Source organism: Arachis duranensis, chromosome 1 (assembly GCF_000817695.3).
Source record: "Arachis duranensis cultivar V14167 chromosome 1, aradu.V14167.gnm2.J7QH, whole genome shotgun sequence".
NCBI lineage: Eukaryota > Viridiplantae > Streptophyta > Magnoliopsida > Fabales > Fabaceae > Arachis > Arachis duranensis.
This window is the reverse complement of record NC_029772.3, coordinates 88,585,290-88,604,811: the sequence shown is the minus strand read 5'-3', so window position 1 is coordinate 88,604,811 and position 19,522 is coordinate 88,585,290. Positions and strand designations below refer to the sequence as shown.

Below are 19,522 nucleotides of genomic sequence, written 5' to 3'. Positions count from 1 at the left end.
ACATTATTATTATTATTATTAATGTTTATTTTATAAAAATACTATTACTATATTATTAAAATATTTATAAAATACACAAAATAATATTCTCATTACAAATTATATATAGATAAAATAAATATAAATACATAAAAAAAATTTTAAATACAGAAAAAAATTATAATTTGCTAACTTACGTAAATAGGATGATCCAAATAGTTGATAATATGTTCTTCGGGCGCTAAATAATTACATACCATTTTTTTTATCCCTTAAACTAAAAATTTATTTTTTACACTGCTGCTAGTCACTACTACTACACACTACTCCTACACTGACTAATTTTTTTCACTACTACTCACTATATTGAGACAGCTTCAACACTAACTTGCTTCTCTCTCATTTCATTGCTTCAGCTTCATTAACAATGGGGTTTATATACAAGGAAGAGAAGAGCTCGCTGGTTCTGGAGGGGGGCTGTTCCCTGCATGCAGCAGCCTGCAACACGCCCCCCGCGTGGTGGAGCAGGCGCATTGGAACTCCGCGGGAATCTCTCCTGCGTTGCACGGATCACCAGGCACCATGCCCCTGCGTGGTGAGTCAGCACGCCCATGGCGTGTTGCAGGAGTTGCGCCACGTCGTAGGCACCACGCCCCCGGCGTGTTGCCACATCTCTCCACCTGCTCAGCCACAACGTCCCCCCTTTTTCCCCCTCCCGGTGTTGACCCTGCACCCATACTCCGGTAATACCCCTCTTTCCCCAATATCCAACCAATACACCACTCCAACATCCATAATAAAAATAATTGTTGACTTTCTTTATGTTGCAATATAGTAGCAATATTTTTGTTTAATATTCTGCAAGTATTTAATTCGGTCCAATTTATTCGGATAAAAAATGTTATCTGATTTGCTGTGAATAAGATAGAAATCAATTTAGATATATCTGAGTAGAATAGGGTACGAGTTTAAGGTATACTCTATTCTATTCACACCATATATATATAACATATATTTTATAAAAATTAAGTATATAATAAAAAAATAGAGTTATTTTAATAATTTAGTAATTTAGAACATTTGTATATTTATAAAAATTAGATATATAATGAGCAACCACTAAACTAGGTATAAAAATTAGGTATATAATGAATAACTACTAAATTAGATATAAAAATTAGGTATATAATGAACAACCACTAAATTAATTAGTTATTTTAATAATTTAGAACATTTGTATATTTATAAAATTAACATAAAATGAAATAAAAATCATATATCATTGATCATTCAAAAATTCTAAGATTAAAATAGGCGATCAAATTCTCTCTACCATTGGTCAAGACGCAAACAATCACATTTATGTAATTGCTTATGCAATTGTGTCCATCAAAAATACGAAAAAATTGGCGATAGTTTTTGGAATTGCTGCATCAAAATATGGGTGATTATAAACAGCATAGTTAACGTTTTATTTCAAACATGCAAAAAATATTTTTGTTGTTTATTGCTAGATATCTTAATTAATTATAGTAATTGAAGATTATGAGATATAACCGCTGATTCGTAAATTCCTTTATTATTGTTTATTGTTAGATATCTTAAGGTATTGTTGTTTATTGTTATATATATGTGATGAGTATTAAATTTGTTTACTGATATTTAGAATAAATGAGTAGTTGTTGTATAAAGTAGATGCTGTATAGTTGATGGTTGTTATATATGAATAGTATCTGTTTATTCTGTCGAGAAGTCAATGTGATATCACTTACATAATTTTAGGGATTAGTCTGAGCTTATTAATACAATATGAGAGACCTTTTTGAGGTTCGATTATAAATTTTTGTACTGACTTTTTGGTTATATAGGAACTTATCCATGTAGTTCAGGATGTGTTCTTAAATGTCTACCAGACCATCATAAATTTTGTGTTTGACATTTATGAAAGAACTTCAACAAACAGTGAAAGAATAATCAACTTAGAGATTTTTTTTTGAAAATGTACAAAATCTACTATTCAAAAAGAGTTCATTAAAAAAATAAAAAAATTAGAGAAATTAGATAAGAATGTATAGACTTATTTCTGTAAATAATAAAAAAAATTTATGGAGCAGAACATTCTTTAATAGTACACCTAAAATAAAAAACATTTATAATAATGCTTGTAAAATTTTCAACTCACAAAAAATATGCTTATTTATTTATGTCTCCAGTTAATATGTTACAGTATTATTTTAATGGATCAAATGGACCACAAATATCATAAACATTTTTTATAGGTTTACTTTTTTACTAAATTGCTTAAATAATAATGGACTAGAAGACTACTTAGCTAACTATTACACAGTATTTAATCTTAGATATTATATCACGAATTCACACGCACTATATATTCACATACCCAATATTTTTAAGGATTCTTATCCACTACTACTATTTTTAAGGGTTCTTATCCACTACTTGGTATTGTCAAAGTTTGTATTTGGATACAACATATTAAGAAGTATGTTAATATGTTATCTCAACTAGGCCTCAGTTAAAAGAGTATTTTTTTTATTTAGTTGTCCATCATATCTTTCAATTCGACCAATAAAAAATTAATCTGTCATAAATTTGATTTTTTTAATTAATGGTCTTTGTGTATCTTTTTTGTTTTATTTTGTTTTGATGGATAAAAATACCATAATAAAGACTAAAAAAGATTAAAAATTTTTGTTTTTGGTCATGAAAAAGATAAAAGTTTTAAAAATCTAATATATCTCTAATTTTAAAAATAAAATGTATCACATATCATTCTTTTATTGCAATTAAAATCAATTTTTTCCTTCAAAATTAAAGAACTCTCTCCTCTTTTCTCTTCTTTTCTATATCTCTCTCATTTCTTCACTCATTCTATCTCTCTTATATATCATTATCAATGACTAATTACGAAATTGACAATTAAAATATACAACATGACATTCTCTAATTATATTTAAATTAAATTAAAATTAAAATTAAAATTGAAATACGAAAATTGAAATATAGTTATATTATATATTATATTTATATATTACTAACTAATTTAATAACTAAAATGTATCACATGACACTCTCTTATTAAAATTTAGAGAAAATATTTTCCTCTAAAATTAGTAAACATCCTTCTTATATTTTCTTATCTATCTCTCTCTTTTTTTTCTATTTCTCTTTATCCTTCCCAGTCTATATATAATTTATAATTCATATTTTATATTAGTAATTTGACAAATTAAAATGTGTCACCAAATATTTTTATTATAATTAAAATAAAAAATTTTCTTAATTTCCAAAATTAACAAACTCCCTCTCTCATTCTTCTTCTTTATTATTCTCTCTCTTTTCTCTCATTCTTTATTTTTTGTCTACCTTTATGTTCTACAAAAAATAAAATTAACAACATAATATAATTTAAATAAAAATACATATTATTTATTTAATTTTAAATTTTTACTGCTTTTTTTTAATATATATTCTTACTTATTTTCTTTTAAATGTTTATTACATATAATTTTAAAAAAATACTAATATTGTGATTAACAATTAAAATCAAAATTCAATTGTTTAAAAAAATGAATTAATTTTATAACTATCAATATAATTTTTTTATGTTAATATCTAATTATATTTATATATATAGAAAAAATATTATTTTTAAATAGCAAGTATAAATATAATAAAAAGTATTATTTTTAAATAGCAAGTATAATAAAAAATATTATTTATATTTGTGCAATAAACTTATATCTAATCAAATATAAAAACATCCACGTTAAATCCTTTCAAATTTTGGATAACAAATATTAAAATTAAGTAAAAAAATTAAACTCTTTCATTTGAAAATAATAACTAAAAAACTTATTATTTAATTTTGTTTAAAATTCTGGTCTTCTTAGCCGACGGGCACTTTTTTCCTTTACGACCATTTCATAAACAACAATGCTAGTAAACCAAGAGGATATCAGCAAAAAACCAGCCAAATGTCTTTGGGTGAATCTAAAATCTCTACGTGGATAGTGCTTATGTTGGGTATTAGGATGTTTTTTCTACTAAATATCATAATATTTCTTTTTTATACTAAATGGATGTTCTTTGATCTCCACCCCTAATTCTCCAAAGTATCATTTAGAATTTTAATTTAGGGTGAGAAGCAATTAATATCAAATATTATAAATTAAAAATAAATAAAATTAATTAAATATAATTATAAATTAGTTAAGTTGTTTACTTTTTGGCTGATCACCTCTTGATTTTATATACTTTTACTTATATAAAAGTAGTTTAATGCTATAAATTTTTTGTATCATAATCTATAATACCAGGATCGACGTAATTTTAAAAGATTTATATTCCGGTAATACAGGGTAAAAATACAATCTTTTCTAAATATGGGCTTGAGTTATTGTTCAAGCCCAGATAGGCACAGCCCAAGCCCAAATCAAAGTTGCCCATGGATGCTGAGTGCTTACTTCATGAGCCACTATCGAGTACCAACCCCTAAAGCATCAACGTCTCTCTTCTCTGGTCTCTTTCTCGCCACTCTCTCCCTCAAGCTCTCTCCCCGTCTCACGCCACTCTCGTCTCCGGTGTCTCACTTCTCTCTCGGTCTGGCACTCACCGTTTTGGACTCAGCCACTCGTCGCGCTCTGTGTCCTCACAGTCTCAAGCGCAGTCGCCGCCTTCCTGCGCTCGCTTCGCCGGCGGCAGAACCAAACGGAACCAGCTTCCTCACCGTCACCGTTTCGCACCCAACTAGCGCGCCTTCGCGCGATTGTCGTCGCCGCGGCAGAAGCAGCAGGTCCCGGGGCCGGTCGTCGTCGCTCTCTGTCTCGTCACCTCTCGCACTCAGACGCACGCCTTCCCTGCGCTCCTTGTCGCCGGCAGCAGGTCCTGGTGGGCTGGTCTTCGTTTGTCTTCTTGCTTCGAGCCTCGCCGTCATCGTCCTTCGCGCAACCGATTTGGTGAGTTCCAGCCTTTTCACCCTTTCTTTCAGTTTCAATTTTGTTGCTGTAATTCTGCACTTCTGATATTATTGCTGAACGTTGAATTTGTTGCTGAAAATTGAATGTGCTGCTGAAATTTGTTACAGAATATCATGTCACTTAACTTAAAATTTGTTCATTGCTGATTGAATTTGTTACTGATTACTTAGTTAAATTTTTTGTTGCTAAAAATCATTTGAATTTGTTACTGATCATCATTACTGAAGATTGAAGCTATTGTTGTCTTGCTGAAATAATCATGCAGCTAAATATTTTGTTGCTGTAAATCATCTTTTGAGCTAAATCTTTTGCTGCTGAAAATTATTGTAGTTGAAAATGAAGTTCATGTATGTTGCAACTCAGAATAAAATTGTTTAGTTAAATTGTTCTGTTTGTATTATTATGAATTATTCTTGGTATTGATTTGTGAAACATATACAAATGTAGATATAGATGCAAATAAAAAAGAAGGAAATGTTGGTCAAGCTTTAAATTTGTCCTATGAAGATATAGATGCCGATTTTATGATCATTCCTCGGATTTGATTTACTGATTGTATTATCTTTTGCTCTCTCTTGTTCATTTAAATTGAGAAAGTATTTTGTACCAGTGACTAGTTTATTATCTCTTTTTGCATCATTAGTTATGTCTAGGAATTGATACTTGATTGTTATTAATATATTTGTTAGGACATGTATTTTAAGTTTTAATGTTTGATGTTAATGTTTTTATTTAATTATGACCGGGTCAACCAGGTGAATTAGTGACCCACCGGTTGAACCAGTGACTGGTGATCCGGTCATTTGACCAGGTCAATTACTGGTTTGGTTTTAATAACTATGCTCTCTACTGTAAGTTTCCGTTATGCAAAGGATAAATATTGAGTTTGATCATTTTGTTTCTTTACTGCATCAATAAACAATTATTGCTTTTCTTTTTTAGTTATATCTTCTATGAACTGATTATATATATATTTTTTTTCATTTTATTTTACTTATTCTTTCTTCAGATATTCAAATTACTAATAGAATACACCACTTTTGGCAAACTAGCTGGATTCTCTTTTCGGCCTCATGCCATCAATGTCTTCTAATAGAACCTCACTACTTATATTTAGTTCTCTTCTGAAGTTCCGGAATGGTTCTTGTATGGGTGACTCTGTGGATTTTATTAAAACCCTTAACTTGTTGAGGACTATTAGTACTGCTGCAGAAAGGTCAGATTTTCAGGTTTCTGGTAGTAACCAAACAGATGATTCTTTAGGTTATCGGATGCAAAACAATGCTGGGTTTTACAGAGAAACTCAAAGTAACCCAGGTTCACATCAGAACCAGCTAGTGAGTAGGCACAGTCCAGATTATTCTGCTCAAGCAAATGCAAATGGTTCTGCCGGAGGAACTTCGGCGGGAAATCGGCAGAACATAAACCCGAACTGGGGTCATACAGAGGGAATTCGAAATGAATATGGGAATAATTTAGCTGCTCGTGGTGGAAATTTTAGTGGGTCGTATGGAAATAATCATGGCAGTTCTGGTAGAATTTCTTATGGAGCTGGTCAGGTTGCAAATGAAAGTCATATAAGCATCTCTAGGAATTCAGTTCAGAACAATTCCTTTGGACATAATGGAGACGTCAATGGGTACTATGGTCAAAGCAATACAAGGATGCAAGAGAAGCAAGTTGGGGTCGGTGGTGATAATTCAAAGGGAATTGGAATGCATCAAAATGCATTTACTGGGAACCAGAATTGGACACAAGAACCCAGAGGAAGGATGCAGTATCCAAATGCTCATAGCTCACTTAGGCTTTCAGAGTCTCCAGGAAATCTTCTAGGGAATCTTCCTACAAATATTCGTAATCCGTCACCAAATGATCATTACTCAGGGAGTAATGAGTTTAGTCAGCGATACTTGGGTACTGAACAATTTCAGCAAACTCCGAAAAATGGTCAGTATTCTCCAAACTGGAATACTGTACAGGGATCAACATTTGGCTCCGCAAAACCTGATGGCGTATCAGCTGAAGCATCTAATGATAGTCCATATAGAGGCACACTTGAGGAACTGGATGGTTTCTGCATGAACGGTAAAGTGAAGGAAGCAGTTGAAGTTTTGGAATTGTTGGCAAAATTGCATATTCCTGTGGATTTGCCGCGATATTTACAATTAATGCACCATTGTGGAGAGGCTAAGTCTCTTGAAGAGGCAAAAATTGTACACAGAAATGCTTTGCAATATCTGTCACCCCTCCAAGTCAGCACTTATAATAAGATACTGGAGATGTATTTTGAATGTGGTTCTGTGGATGACGCACTCAATGTGTTCAATAATATGCCAGAGCGCAATTTGACTACATGGGATACTATGATAACACAGCTTGCTAAGAATGGGTTTGCAGAAGATTCCATTGATCTATTCACTCAATTTAAAGAAAAGGGACTGAAACCTGATGGTCAGATGTTCATCGGGGTGTTTTTGACATGCAGTATGCTGGGAGATATTGATGAAGGAATGCTACACTTTGAATCCATGAGCAAGGATTTTGGTATTGTACCGTCTATGGCTCATTTTGTCAGTGTAGTAGACATGATTGGTAGTATTGGGCATCTGGATGAAGCCTTTGAATTCATTGAAAAGATGCCAATGGAGCCAAGTGTTGATGTATGGGAGACTATGATGAATCTCTGTAGAGCTCACGGAAACACTGAGCTGGGGTATCGTTGTGCTGAGTTAGTTGAGCAACTAGATCCTTCGCGCTTAATTGAGCAATCCAAGGCTGGCCTTGTACCTGTCAAAGCCTCAGACTTGACAAAAGAGAAAGACAGGAAACTAGCAAGCAAAAATCCACTGGAAGTAAGGAGCCGAGTCCATGAATATAGAGCCGGAGATACTTCTCATCCTGAAAATGATAAAATATATGCCTTACTTAGAGGTATGAAGTCGCAGATGAAAGAAGCTGGCTATATTCCAGAGACAAAGTTTGTGTTGCATGACATAGACCAAGAAGGAAAAGAAGAAGCTCTGCTTGCCCATAGTGAGAGACTTGCTGTTGCTTATGGTCTCCTTAGCAGCTCTGCTCGCTCTCCTATCAGGGTAATTAAGAACCTTCGAGTTTGTGGGGATTGTCATACTGCACTGAAGATTATTTCTAAGATTGTTGGAAGAGAACTCATCATTAGAGATGCTAAAAGGTTCCATCATTTTAAAGACGGGCTATGCTCTTGCCGTGATTATTGGTGAACAACATGAACTTAGGTACTTCAACCCTTTTTTGTTATCTATAATCCCCCTTTATTATTCATTCGTTAGGTTAATATATTAAAACTATAGTGGCTGCAATTTGTGCAAACAAGTTTTATATTGCTGACTAAGCTCAATTTACATGCAATAAATCATACAGTTGCTGCTTTCAGTTCCCGTGTGATTTGCAATATTGTATGGTTTGTTTTTTGTAGTGCTTAAACTTTAAAAATGATAGGCTTTGGCTTTAAAATTCTGGTTGTTAAGTTGTCCGGTGGGAGATGGACATAATAATACAGAAGTAGTAGCTACTGAAAGATTTAACTGTTTTTTTCACAAGTTCACATTACAAAAAACTTAGGCCCGGTTGTGGTTGAAATCAAAGGAATGTCTGGCAAATATTTGTCTCGTCATGATTTGAGAAGAAGAGAGAATGAGAGTGAGTGAGTAAGAGGAGTGTAGCTGAATGAATCACTCATTCGGAGTATTTCACACTTACAGACAACTCCCATGAAGCAAAGGCTAAAAATCATGTGCGTGTATGAGGGGGTATGTACGTGTATTATTGAAAAAGAAAAAAACAACAAAAAAGCCCCAAAAGAAAAGGAAGGGGTAAGTACTCAATGGAAAATTTTCAAACCAACCATTGAAATAACATGCACATTTCTGATTTCAAGTTTTCATCATCACTATCACTCTTGTATACTCTCTCTCTCTCTCTCTCTCTATATATATATATGTGTGTGTGTGTGTGTGTGTGTGTGTGTGTGTGTGTGTGTGTGTGTGTGTGTGTGTGTGTGTGTGTGTGTGTGTGTGTGTGTGTGTGTGTGTGTGTGTGTGTGTGTGTGTGTGTGTGTGTGTGTGTGTGTGTGTGTGTGTGTGTGTGTGTGTGTGTGTACAAGTCGTCAAGGCCATGTTCAGCTACCGAAGGTTGCATCATGTCAATGACTTAAGATTCAATCATGTTGAAGGAGAACTTTGAAAGCAGCTGAGGGACCGCTGATATCACTTGCCCATATCTCTGCAAAATGCAAAATAAAGGCATTCAGGGAAACATAGCACCACTGTATTAAGTCATAACTTCAGTCACCAAAAAATGAGCATAAGGTACTTCTATAGTTTATACTATCCTCAAATGATTCTAACATGGTTTTAATTCCCTAATATACAACAATGTGAATCAATTCAAGCATCATATAGCCTGTGACCTAAATACTTTCTGGGTCCAATGGAAATCCATACCTTTTGATTTTCATGAATTTGGCACAATGGAACTGCAAGCAACTTTAGGTTCTTTGGCACAATGAATTTTCGACTCTCCGGCAGCTTCACAAGAAAAAGTTTCGTACACTCCTTCACCACAGAACCATAAACAAGACTATTAGGGCATCCTCAACTACATAAGCAAAGCCATTTGAATGATTACATACCTTAGGTGATCTCACATTAGGTGGCAGGTAGGGATACAATAATGTTTCGAATTCAGCTCTCCACCACATTCCAAGGCACTCACCCACCTAATCAAGTATAGCACAATTCATATCATGATCTATATATAGTAGTGAGGTAGGTATATGGTGACAATTTTAAAATAACGAGTTTAATACCTCCCATTCAGTCCCATTGTCATCTTCATTAACAGATAGCTTCCTTACCAGCTTACGCCTCAATCCATCAATATCTGGAAATTCATAGAATCTTGCTTATTAGAAATGCAGGTAGGAAAATATTATCAAACAATAACTTACATTCCCATTTCGAGCTTTCGAGGCTTCCTACGATACCTGATTCACCTGGTCTTAAGCGACCACCAGGTAGTTTAAAGATGGAATTCTTGACTTGCAACAGCAGCAAATGTGGATGTTTGAACAACTCAACCTGTTCCAAGAACATTTACATTCTGTCAGCACACAAACATATTGCTTGTATCAATGGCATAGAACATGGACTGTTATCCAGCACTTCAGGGAAAACGAATGCAAATAACCAATAACAAATATGAATATTACTCAGAAAATTCAAGTCAATTTCAGCCTTCCATGCTTTCCTCCCAAAATTCAAGTAAAAATTAACATGTAACAGAAAAATTTCAGAGAAAGGAATTAATATAGCATGAGCTCAATCATATATACCATATTACTAATATAAACTTGTTTTCCAAAAACAACATATAAAGCACAACATTTTTCCTCCAATCATGAATTACTAATCTTTTAGGTAACACTTCCATGGAACTACTCAATCAAGTGAACCAAATTATCAAGGTATTTTATTAGAAAAAAAAAAAGTGAAAGAAAAACCATGAAGGGTGAAGGAACAAGAGAAACAACCCACCAGAATGACAGCTTCCACGCATTTACGAATTCCACGAGCAGCATAGCTAAGGTGCAAAATTAAAAGAGAGTTAGAACGAAGAAGGAAGGAACAAAGCCAGAACACAAGTGAAATTGTAAAATCAGAGAAAACAGAACTTAAATTAAGGAAAAAGAACGAACTTGGATTTCATCCTGGAAAAGCGATCAGCTAGGGTTTCATCCTTGAAAGGAATAGAGTGTTTGGCGCCAAAGTAGTAACTGCTCAAAGGGTATAGGTCAACTTCAAGTCGTTGATTGCGATCGTACTCACTCTCATGATTACGATTACGATGATGATGATGATAGAGAGTGGTAGCTTCAGCAGCTTCACCCATTTTCAGTTATCAGTACAATAAAATCTATCAACGTTGCTTCGTGTTGCATTCAATTAATACAGGTTAACGAAGTTGCAGAAGGCGCGAGAGGGTGCCACGAACACACACAAGGAGAAAGAAGATTCAAGACACGAGAGTGAGTGAGGTAGCTGTCGTGTCAACGTTCCAGAGCGATCCCACACAACTCACCAGTCACCGCCTCCATAATGGGCTCAGATCATTGGGCCTATTTGGGCCACAGTATCATGGTTATATTTTAATTAGTTGAACTGGCCGGACCAAAAACATTTTTTCCGTTGCCGGGACTTGAACCCGGGTCTCTCGGGTGAGAGCCGAGTATCCTAACCACCTAGACTACAACGGAATTGCTATTTAGATTGCCAAGAATTTATTTAACCCTGAGTTGACCATATCTATCTACCTTTCCATAAAAAATAAGATTCCTTGATTCTTCACCTGAAAAAAATTTAAAAGAAAAAAATCCATTGTACAAACATTTCACCTTAACTTAGGGTTTGGGAAAGGACTGAACTTAAATGGATTTAATATAGTCAGTTTAATCTAATAATTATATTTGTAGTTGATTCCACAACTAAAATCTCAAAATCTTTTAAAGTCATATGAAAACAATTTAATCTTTGAAAAAGAAACTGTGATTAGTTTTTTTTAATCTATTAGTATTATTTAATTTCCTACTTAACAATGAGATATTTTGATTTGGAATACTTTTGGTTGAGTGATTGATAAAATTCTCTTCTTTTTTATGTTGGTAAAAATTAAAATTGATTTTATACTTGCCCAAGACTCTTGCAGTTTTGATTTACATCAGAATTGTCTACTTGTCTTTGTTTACAAGCAATGCATTGTGGCAGATGGATAACTAATGCCCAATTTTTACATAAAGAATTAAGATAAGATAACTCAACCATTGTAGCTGTGAAGTTGATTTATTAAGTCAAGAGTTGCCATATCTGACTATTCAAACTCTTAAGTCTCCTTTGTCTGCAAGTGCCAGATATAAGGTTTAAGCCCACTCAGCATGCAACCATCAATTTAACACCTCAACCATTTATATAGTTTAATTCTAAGCAACTTTATTTTTAGATGCTTCAGGGAGAAAATGTTCAGTAAATAATATTACTAATAATAAAGAGAAAGGCAACTGCTTCTTTTGATGAATGGAGTTATCCTCCTATAATCCTATTATATTGCCTGGATTGATTTATAAATTAAGCAGGCCTGTCTCACCTACCTACTTTAAATCATGAAATCTTTAATGAAGATGTGGACATTTATATAGGGGAGAATTTGATTTATTTTATTTCGCATAATGTATGTTGTTGTGATCATAATATTTATTTATTACATTGATAAATGAATGAAAAGACTAACTGATAAATAAAGTAGAGTTAGTACTTATTATTTATTTATTTTTATCATATCTCAATATTTAGGTGGAATATTATGTTGAGTCGGTCAAACTATATACAAGCAAAAATTCAAGAAATTTATTATTTTTGTCGATATTTTTAGTTATTAATTTAATTTTTTTAATTTAATAATTCAATAATATATTTTTAATTTATATTTTTAGGATATTTATGGTGCGATTTGGATCGATTTTGAGTCAAAAAACTCATCTTATTCGAACACTAATTTTACTTGTGGTACAGTTTGGATTGGATGATTTAAAAAGAAAGTTCTGATCCGATCTGATCTAATTTCAAGACCAAATTAAATAGATCTAACAAGTCTTAAGACCAAATTTTAAATAATCAACAATGACATAACAAGTCTTAATAATATTTTAAAAAACTAACAATAACATAACAATAGAAATAAAATTATAGGTTAATTAAAATAAATAAAGAAATAATATTTTGAATATAAATATTTATTAAATAATATAATACATGAATAATATAAAAATATATAATAAATTGAATATGTTATAAGTATAATTATAAATAAAATAATAATATTATAGCATATTGTGCAGTTTGAATTGGATTGAATCGATTATGAAAAATAGATCTCAAGTCCAATTTGATCTAACAGTTTACAAAAAAAAAAATCCAATTAAATTTAAATTAGTGTGATTTTAATCAATTTTAGATTTGGATACGATTTAATTTAAATTTGTTTGAATTTAAACACTTTTACATATTTTTAAATATCATTAACTAACTACTTACCACCAATAATAAAATTTGCTTATCCTTTACTATTTTTCAATTATATACTATTACCTTTTTTAAAATGAAACTCTTTATAAAAAAAGGGCTAATTCTATGGTGCCTGTAATTTTAGTGTCGAAATTGCCGAAGTTATCTTTTATGATAAGTTTTAAATATTAAAAAATTGTTTACTTTTATATTTTTTAATTTAAATATTAAATTTTATCTCATTTTAATAAATTAGGCAAATATATATAAACACCATGGCATGCACAAAAAAAAAATTATGTTACTTGTCACCAACGTTTATACAAATTTATCCAAATAAAATATACAATAAAACAAAACTATGCAAGATGTTTCAATTAAATACTTCCGAAAGGGCGAAGATGAAAAATAAAATTCACAACAACTAGCACTAGTATTTATTAAAATGATAAAATTTAATAATATATATCAATTTTTTATTATATTTATGATTATTAAAATTATTTTAAATTGTACAAATTTTATTGAATACAATCAATATAATTTACACCTATAAAAAATTACTTTTATTACAATTTATGAATTTATTAAATATAACCATTATAAAAAAACTTTTTTTTTTCAAATACCAGCTTTAACAAGCTACCAAACCAGGCCTGAAGCACCCAAGGAATCTGCGTAAAAAACTAAAGATCAACTCGATCATTTGGAGAAAAAAATAAAATTAAAGTAAATATTAGTTTCCTGTTTATAAAGTGACCTTTTTTTCTTGTTTTAGTTTTTTTATTAATTTCCATATTCATATTAAGTATTAACTCAAGATAGGACAGAGAAGAACTCAAGTCAATTCTGTTGAGCTTTCAATAGTTAATTTTGAAAGAGGGTCTCTTTGATCCATAAACAGATGAATTGTAGAGGAAGCAGCAATTGCTTTTTATGTTGAATAACGCAAAGTTCCTCTCTTTTTCTTAGATATTTTCAACAACTGAGACTCCTTCTTCCTCCATCGAAGGCCAGTGTCTCTTCAATCTTTTCCTTTTCCAATTTCCTGTTGTTGTTTAATGCTTTAATTCTCTGTTACCTTTTTCTGATGGGTTTTTCCAATTTTTCCTTCTGATGCAGAATTTTTTTTTGAAATTATTATTAAAATTTTACATATGTAACTATGTAAGACTTTTCTTTGTTGATGATTGCTGTAGATTCAGATTTTTATGTTTGCTCATTACTTATTTTGGTATGTTATTACATGTATTGTCAAATCAAAGACAAAGATGCATGTGTAATAGAATTCTTTTTGGTTATTTATGTGACCTGAAAATTCTAAATTTGGATTTGGGAGATGTTATTACCAGCTGTATGCTGAAACTTTCCAGCTTTGATAAACAATATCCTTTGTTATACAATGCATGATTAGTATCTTAAATAACAAGCTTGTGGTTTTTGAGGAGGATAGTGAATAGTGTAGCTGCTTCAAATGCCTAAGTCTCATACTTAATGTAATTGCTACTGCTTCTAACCAAACCAAACCAAAGAGCATAGGTGGTTTTTTTGTAATATTTTATAGTTCAGATGTGGAAGAAGAATTTTGTGGTTCCTTGGAACAACGGAAAATCTGAAAAGATTAATGTATTTAACATGTTTTGCAATGGTATAAACATATGGTTCATATGAAATATCAGAAATTTTGCAGAATATGGGATGCTTAGGAGTCTTCAAGTTCTTGAATTGCTGCACATGCATATTTGTTGAATCTAGTACTTCTGAGATCCAAAGTCCTCAAATACTGTTAGCATATACCTTGCATGAGCTACATTTGCTATTCAATTATCTGGTTCTAAACAGAGACATTCTAGTCTCAGAGAAATCATGATTTTATCTTAGCATGTTGTATTTTCGCGAAAACAGGTAGTTTGAGTAAACAGCTGGAGGAACTGACAGTGTGAACTTAACTACACTACCCATGGATAAAGGTACTAAAACATTATTGTTGATATACTATGAATATAAATACAACTGCATATGCTTATTAGAAATTGTGCTTTAAGTATATGTTCATCTTTCCAATATTTGCAACATCCTGTCATATCTTTTATATCCTTTTTTAAACAGAGAAATTAATTTTCTAATATAAGCAGTTCTAGAATTTAATCAGATAATATGAATTGAATTTTTGTTTGTTGGGTGGAACACGTTTTAAATTCAGAAGAAATCCTTCATCTAACAAATTTGTATATGAAGATGTGTATTCTCATAAGAACAAGTTTTGTCACCTATAACTTGAAAGTTGATATGCTTGGAGACTTCACACTATGAGATAGAACTGCATTCTGATATAAATAGGGCAATTTGGACCTCAAGAAGAGACTATCAGCTCAATGCACTTACTTCCCATGGATTTCATTTGGTGTTTCAGATGCTAGGATGCAAGAGACAGTTGATTTGAAAAACAACGTGGAATTAGTGAGATCTGTCTCGGATAAGCTTTTGAGGCCATCTGCGAGAAATTATTCAATATTTAGAGGTACCAATATCAAAGATATGTCAATATACCTTGTAAAGAAAAGTCTGTTTCTAATGGCTTCACCATTTCTTTCCAAGTTTTTATGTAGTATAATTTACTCTTGCCATTTACCATAATTGAACCTCTATATAAAATTGGATTTTTCATTTTGTTGGAAAGCAAATTAGCATGCTGATGGCTCCATTGGATGCCAGTCATTTTTATTCATTTTTTTATTTAGGTATATGAGTGCAGCAAGCCAGCAAGGGACATACATTACTGCATAAGTTATCCTACCATATTACTTCTAACTGTTGAAAATGAAACAAATTTGGTAGTTAATGCTACCTACATTTTCCTTTGCATCTGTTATATCATAGACATAAAGAATTAGTTCCTGTGTGATTGTTGACAGCAACATTCTCTGTTCAAATGGCGTTTTCCAGTGGCACATAATTACTATTTCAATTCTACTGGGCTACTGGCCTAGACAAAGCCCTTCATATACCCATTGTGCTTTGGATTCAACCTCAGGCCCCCAATTTCCTTGAAACAGAGTTTTATGAACTTTACTCTGCAAATCAATGTTTCTTTTGCCTGAAATCTTGGCAACTTTATGTTCATGGCAGGACAAGCAATAGATGCTGCAGGCCATGGAAAGGGAAAGTATTCGTTAATTAGAGATACAGAGGACTACCAAACGGGACTTTATGATAAACCCCTTCCATTTTTCGGATGCGGAGTTGGATGGTTCTCGTAAGTAACTCTATCAACTGTCTTTGCTGATTTATTGATCTCGTCTCATGGCATCGTTTGTTATGTTGCAGATTCCTTTTCGGATTCCTATGCCCACCGATGTGGTTTTATGCTTCCTACCTGTTTGTTTGCCTATTTCATGCAGATATCGCGTATTATTGTATTTCAATTTGCTTAACCGTTTTCTAAAATTGGCGTGGTGGTTGACTTTGCAGGCATTAGTATGCACCGTAGCATTGCTGATAATAGCAGTCATTCTTATGCTAAGATGGTGGTTCTTCCAGGTGTAAATTAAGTGCAAAGATGAAATTTGAGAAGCAAATACAAATAGATTATAGAAGCAATTCCGGATGGTCTATCTTAAACTATTGGACATTTGTATATGAGAACTTCAAAATAGATAGATGTAAAAAGAAAGGATTGCATCTCGTTGGTGAAGTAATTCACTGCAAGAATTCATTCAGCTATGCAAGCTGAGACTTAATGATTTTGTGAATTGCTGTATACTATACTCACATGAAATGTGACGAGTGTTTATGAATTGCCTATAACTTTTACTAGTAATTTTTTTTTTATATATGTAACACATGGGATACTGAAATTGTTGTATATGTTATACTGTGCAATAAATTTTGTTGATGTGCATTGCTACTAATGTAAAGACGAAGGGTATTTCCGGGTATCATCCTCATGAAACCAAAGAAAGTGTGTGAGGTGAAGAAAACATGGAAGCTTTCATTAATAAAAAAGAATACCATGGTAGAAAACAAGATTGATTCCGTGTGATAGCTTCAAAACGTGAAACCAACATGGCATGTTGCTTGGAAAGGAGGTGAAGGAAGTTCCTTCTTATTTGTGAGACATGGAATTGATTAAACATACTCAGCCTCTTACAGAACTTCAATAGATGCTAGCAATAATAGAGCTGTGTTTAATACAATCACTTGACTGAAACTTGCCTAAAATTAAATAGAATATCTTCACATTAAGTCATACAATCAAGAACATGCATATCCTGCAAATTCTGTATCTATTTGCTAAATCCAAAAAAAAACCTGTATCTTGAACATCTGAGCAAAACAATAGTGAATCTTCTCACAGTTCTTTTCAGGAAGGACAAAAATGTGGGCAAAGAGGGGATGAATACAAGTTTCACTTCTCTTCGACAGTCCATATGTTTTGAAACATAAAGGAACCAGCAGCAAGAGATTCTCGAAAAACTCCTAGGACTTAATCATAAGTTGATGCGTTCAGTCTTTGGCCACCAATTGCACGTACTTGCCCTCAACAGCAAATCTAGAGCTGGAGTTTATCTGTAAGCACACAATTTTCATAAGGAAGTCCATATTAATATCTCATTTTAACACAAACTAACGGAAACACAATCAAGTGGATGAACTTACTTTCTGCTGAAGTGCCTCACTGAACTCAGTTTCATCCACTACGACGCCAGATTCCTGCAGTGCCTTAAGGACAACTTTTTTCAGTTTCTTCATCTTCAAAGTTCCATCAGGTTGCTGTCACAAATAAATAAACACAAGCACATTTAAGTGCCATAGAAAAAGAAATTAGATTTACACCACAAGATTACAAAATGCAAAACCTGAGCAAGCTCATTACAGCCCATGGTAGAAGCTCTAGTTAGGTCCAATCTTAAAGTCATCATATCTATATGATCATCTTATGCCCAAAATATACAAATAGGATCAGTATAAGACAGGTAAATTAAGCACAAAACAATAAAGTATGTCATTTCAACGTTAAAAGAACATACAGATTTCAGAGCTGATTTGATAAGCTTCTTCCACTTAATTTTATTTTTGACAGCAGATTCTACTCTCCCTTCTGCTTCTTCACCCTGAATAACTTCTCCATTTCCAGTGTCAACAGAAATGTCATTCCTGCATTTTTTAATAAGATCACCCTCCGACGCTTCAAGTTTCCTCTTTTTTGCTGAAGACATTTCGTCCCCTGATTTCAAATTATCTTGTTTAGAAGACTCTTCTAATTTTGGCTGCTCTGCATTTTTGCCTTCTCTAGCCTCATTAGGAGCAGCCTCCGACAAAATCTTAGCATCAGGTGCAGATTTGTCTGTCTGGGGCAGTGGTTGTTTTGAAGCATGGTATGCTCGGGCTTTTGCCCGATGTTTCTTCCCATCGGCATGGAGAAGAAGTGTTTGCTTGCTTGTAGCTTGTGTATTGCAAAGACTGCCAAGTCACAACCAAATACTCAAATGAGTTGGACAAAGCAAAAAGGCAAACACAAAATCTAAAGAAAGCATTCGTCTTAGTAAAGATCAAAGGGCACCAACAGTCCAACACCAAGCTAAGTTTATAGCACTTCTTAACATAATTTTTAAGTTTCTTAACCACAGAATAAGCTGTTTTAACAAATACTAGGAAGCATATTCATTAAGTTTCACTCTATAATGTGCAACAAGCGCCTATGAGCAACTGCAATAATATTAGAAAGTACTGAAATAGTGTATATATACCTACAAAACCATGGAGGGCGTTCGGACAAACCAACATTGATATCAACCTCAGGCTTTTGCTTGTTGCCATCCTTGTTAGGCTTTGCAGGTGCACCATTCTTGACTTGCCCCTTTGGACCATACTTTTCCTGCAGAGAATATCAGATTGCCATACTCATAGTTCATTAATTAACAGAACATAGGATCATTCAAAATGCACTAAAGAGAGACGCACCGCTTCGGTCATACACTGAGTGTGGTTCTGAACGGTGTCTTGGCCAAAAGTTTCACCACAGTCAATGCATGATAACTGCAGAATATGAATGAATGAACAGTAAATGAAAAAGAAAGAAAGAAGTAAATGTGAAATTGAATGAAATCATAGAAGTGAATAAGAACCCTATAAGCGGAGCAGCTTCGGAAGTGACCAGCCAACTTGGGCTTCTTGAGGTTGTCGCCGCAGTCCTCACATTGAAACCAAACCATATCGTTCTCCCAACGAAGGTTGCTGCTAAAGCTAAAAAAATCCTAAACAGAGAACGATGGTTCGGTTGTGCAACCTTAACCGAAATCGAGGTTCCGGGGTTTAGTGAGGGAACGGCTAGGGTTTTCTTTTACTGTTAGTATTATTTACTTTTTGAGTTTTGATCTAACGACCCCGTTCCTTCTGCTGTTCTGTACTGTCAAAACCGCCGCAAAAACAACATTTTCCCCCACCAAA

At 33.0% G+C, this 19,522-nt stretch overlaps 4 protein-coding genes and 1 non-coding gene across 7 annotated transcripts; 2 read left to right on the top strand and 3 right to left on the bottom strand.

Moving 5' to 3' along the window:
• The first annotated feature begins 4,385 nt into the window (after positions 1 to 4,385).
• LOC107496965 (pentatricopeptide repeat-containing protein At4g32450, mitochondrial) lies at positions 4,386 to 8,390 on the top strand. Its single transcript, XM_021143352.2, has 2 exons — positions 4,386 to 4,958; positions 6,032 to 8,390. Exons 1-2 carry the CDS (start codon positions 4,386 to 4,388, stop codon positions 8,216 to 8,218), a joined length of 2,760 nt encoding a protein of 919 aa, XP_020999011.1. The 3' UTR covers positions 8,219 to 8,390.
• Positions 8,391 to 8,520: 130 nt separating this feature from the next.
• LOC107496988 (pre-mRNA cleavage factor Im 25 kDa subunit 1) lies at positions 8,521 to 11,051 on the bottom strand. Its single transcript, XM_016118327.3, has 7 exons — positions 10,714 to 11,051; positions 10,553 to 10,598; positions 10,003 to 10,096; positions 9,826 to 9,899; positions 9,649 to 9,735; positions 9,461 to 9,571; positions 8,521 to 9,239 (listed from the first exon to the last, which is right to left on the bottom strand). Exons 1-7 carry the CDS (start codon positions 10,905 to 10,907, stop codon positions 9,168 to 9,170), a joined length of 678 nt encoding a protein of 225 aa, XP_015973813.1. The 5' UTR covers positions 10,908 to 11,051; the 3' UTR covers positions 8,521 to 9,167.
• Positions 11,052 to 11,198: 147 nt separating this feature from the next.
• Positions 11,199 to 11,271, bottom strand: TRNAE-CUC (transfer RNA glutamic acid (anticodon CUC)). Its single transcript has one exon. It is a non-coding gene; the product is annotated as a tRNA-Glu (tRNA).
• A 2,535-nt stretch (positions 11,272 to 13,806) lies between these two features.
• LOC107458338 (uncharacterized) lies at positions 13,807 to 16,623 on the top strand. Its single transcript, XM_052251403.1, has 6 exons — positions 13,807 to 14,084; positions 14,978 to 15,042; positions 15,486 to 15,593; positions 16,202 to 16,328; positions 16,400 to 16,488; positions 16,544 to 16,623. The coding sequence occupies exons 2-6, from the start codon at positions 15,033 to 15,035 to the stop codon at positions 16,621 to 16,623; spliced, it is 414 nt and encodes a 137-aa protein (XP_052107363.1). The 5' UTR covers positions 13,807 to 14,084; positions 14,978 to 15,032.
• Positions 16,624 to 17,198: 575 nt separating this feature from the next.
• LOC107496972 (UBP1-associated proteins 1C) lies at positions 17,199 to 19,465 on the bottom strand. 3 transcript variants are annotated; one of them, XR_001593696.3, is made up of 7 exons: positions 19,201 to 19,465; positions 19,037 to 19,111; positions 18,823 to 18,950; positions 18,103 to 18,535; positions 17,932 to 18,008; positions 17,732 to 17,845; positions 17,623 to 17,641 (listed from the first exon to the last, which is right to left on the bottom strand). XR_001593696.3 is itself a non-coding variant. In XM_016118310.2 (6 exons), the coding sequence occupies exons 1-6, from the start codon at positions 19,285 to 19,287 to the stop codon at positions 17,579 to 17,581; spliced, it is 900 nt and encodes a 299-aa protein (XP_015973796.1). In that variant the 5' UTR covers positions 19,288 to 19,460; the 3' UTR covers positions 17,199 to 17,578. The 3 variants fall into 3 exon arrangements, 1 of the variants encoding a protein (XP_015973796.1); XR_001593697.3 differs by having other exon boundaries at positions 17,932 to 17,996; positions 19,201 to 19,464; XM_016118310.2 differs by lacking the exon at positions 17,932 to 18,008 and having other exon boundaries at positions 17,199 to 17,641; positions 19,201 to 19,460.
• Positions 19,466 to 19,522: the final 57 nt, after the last annotated feature.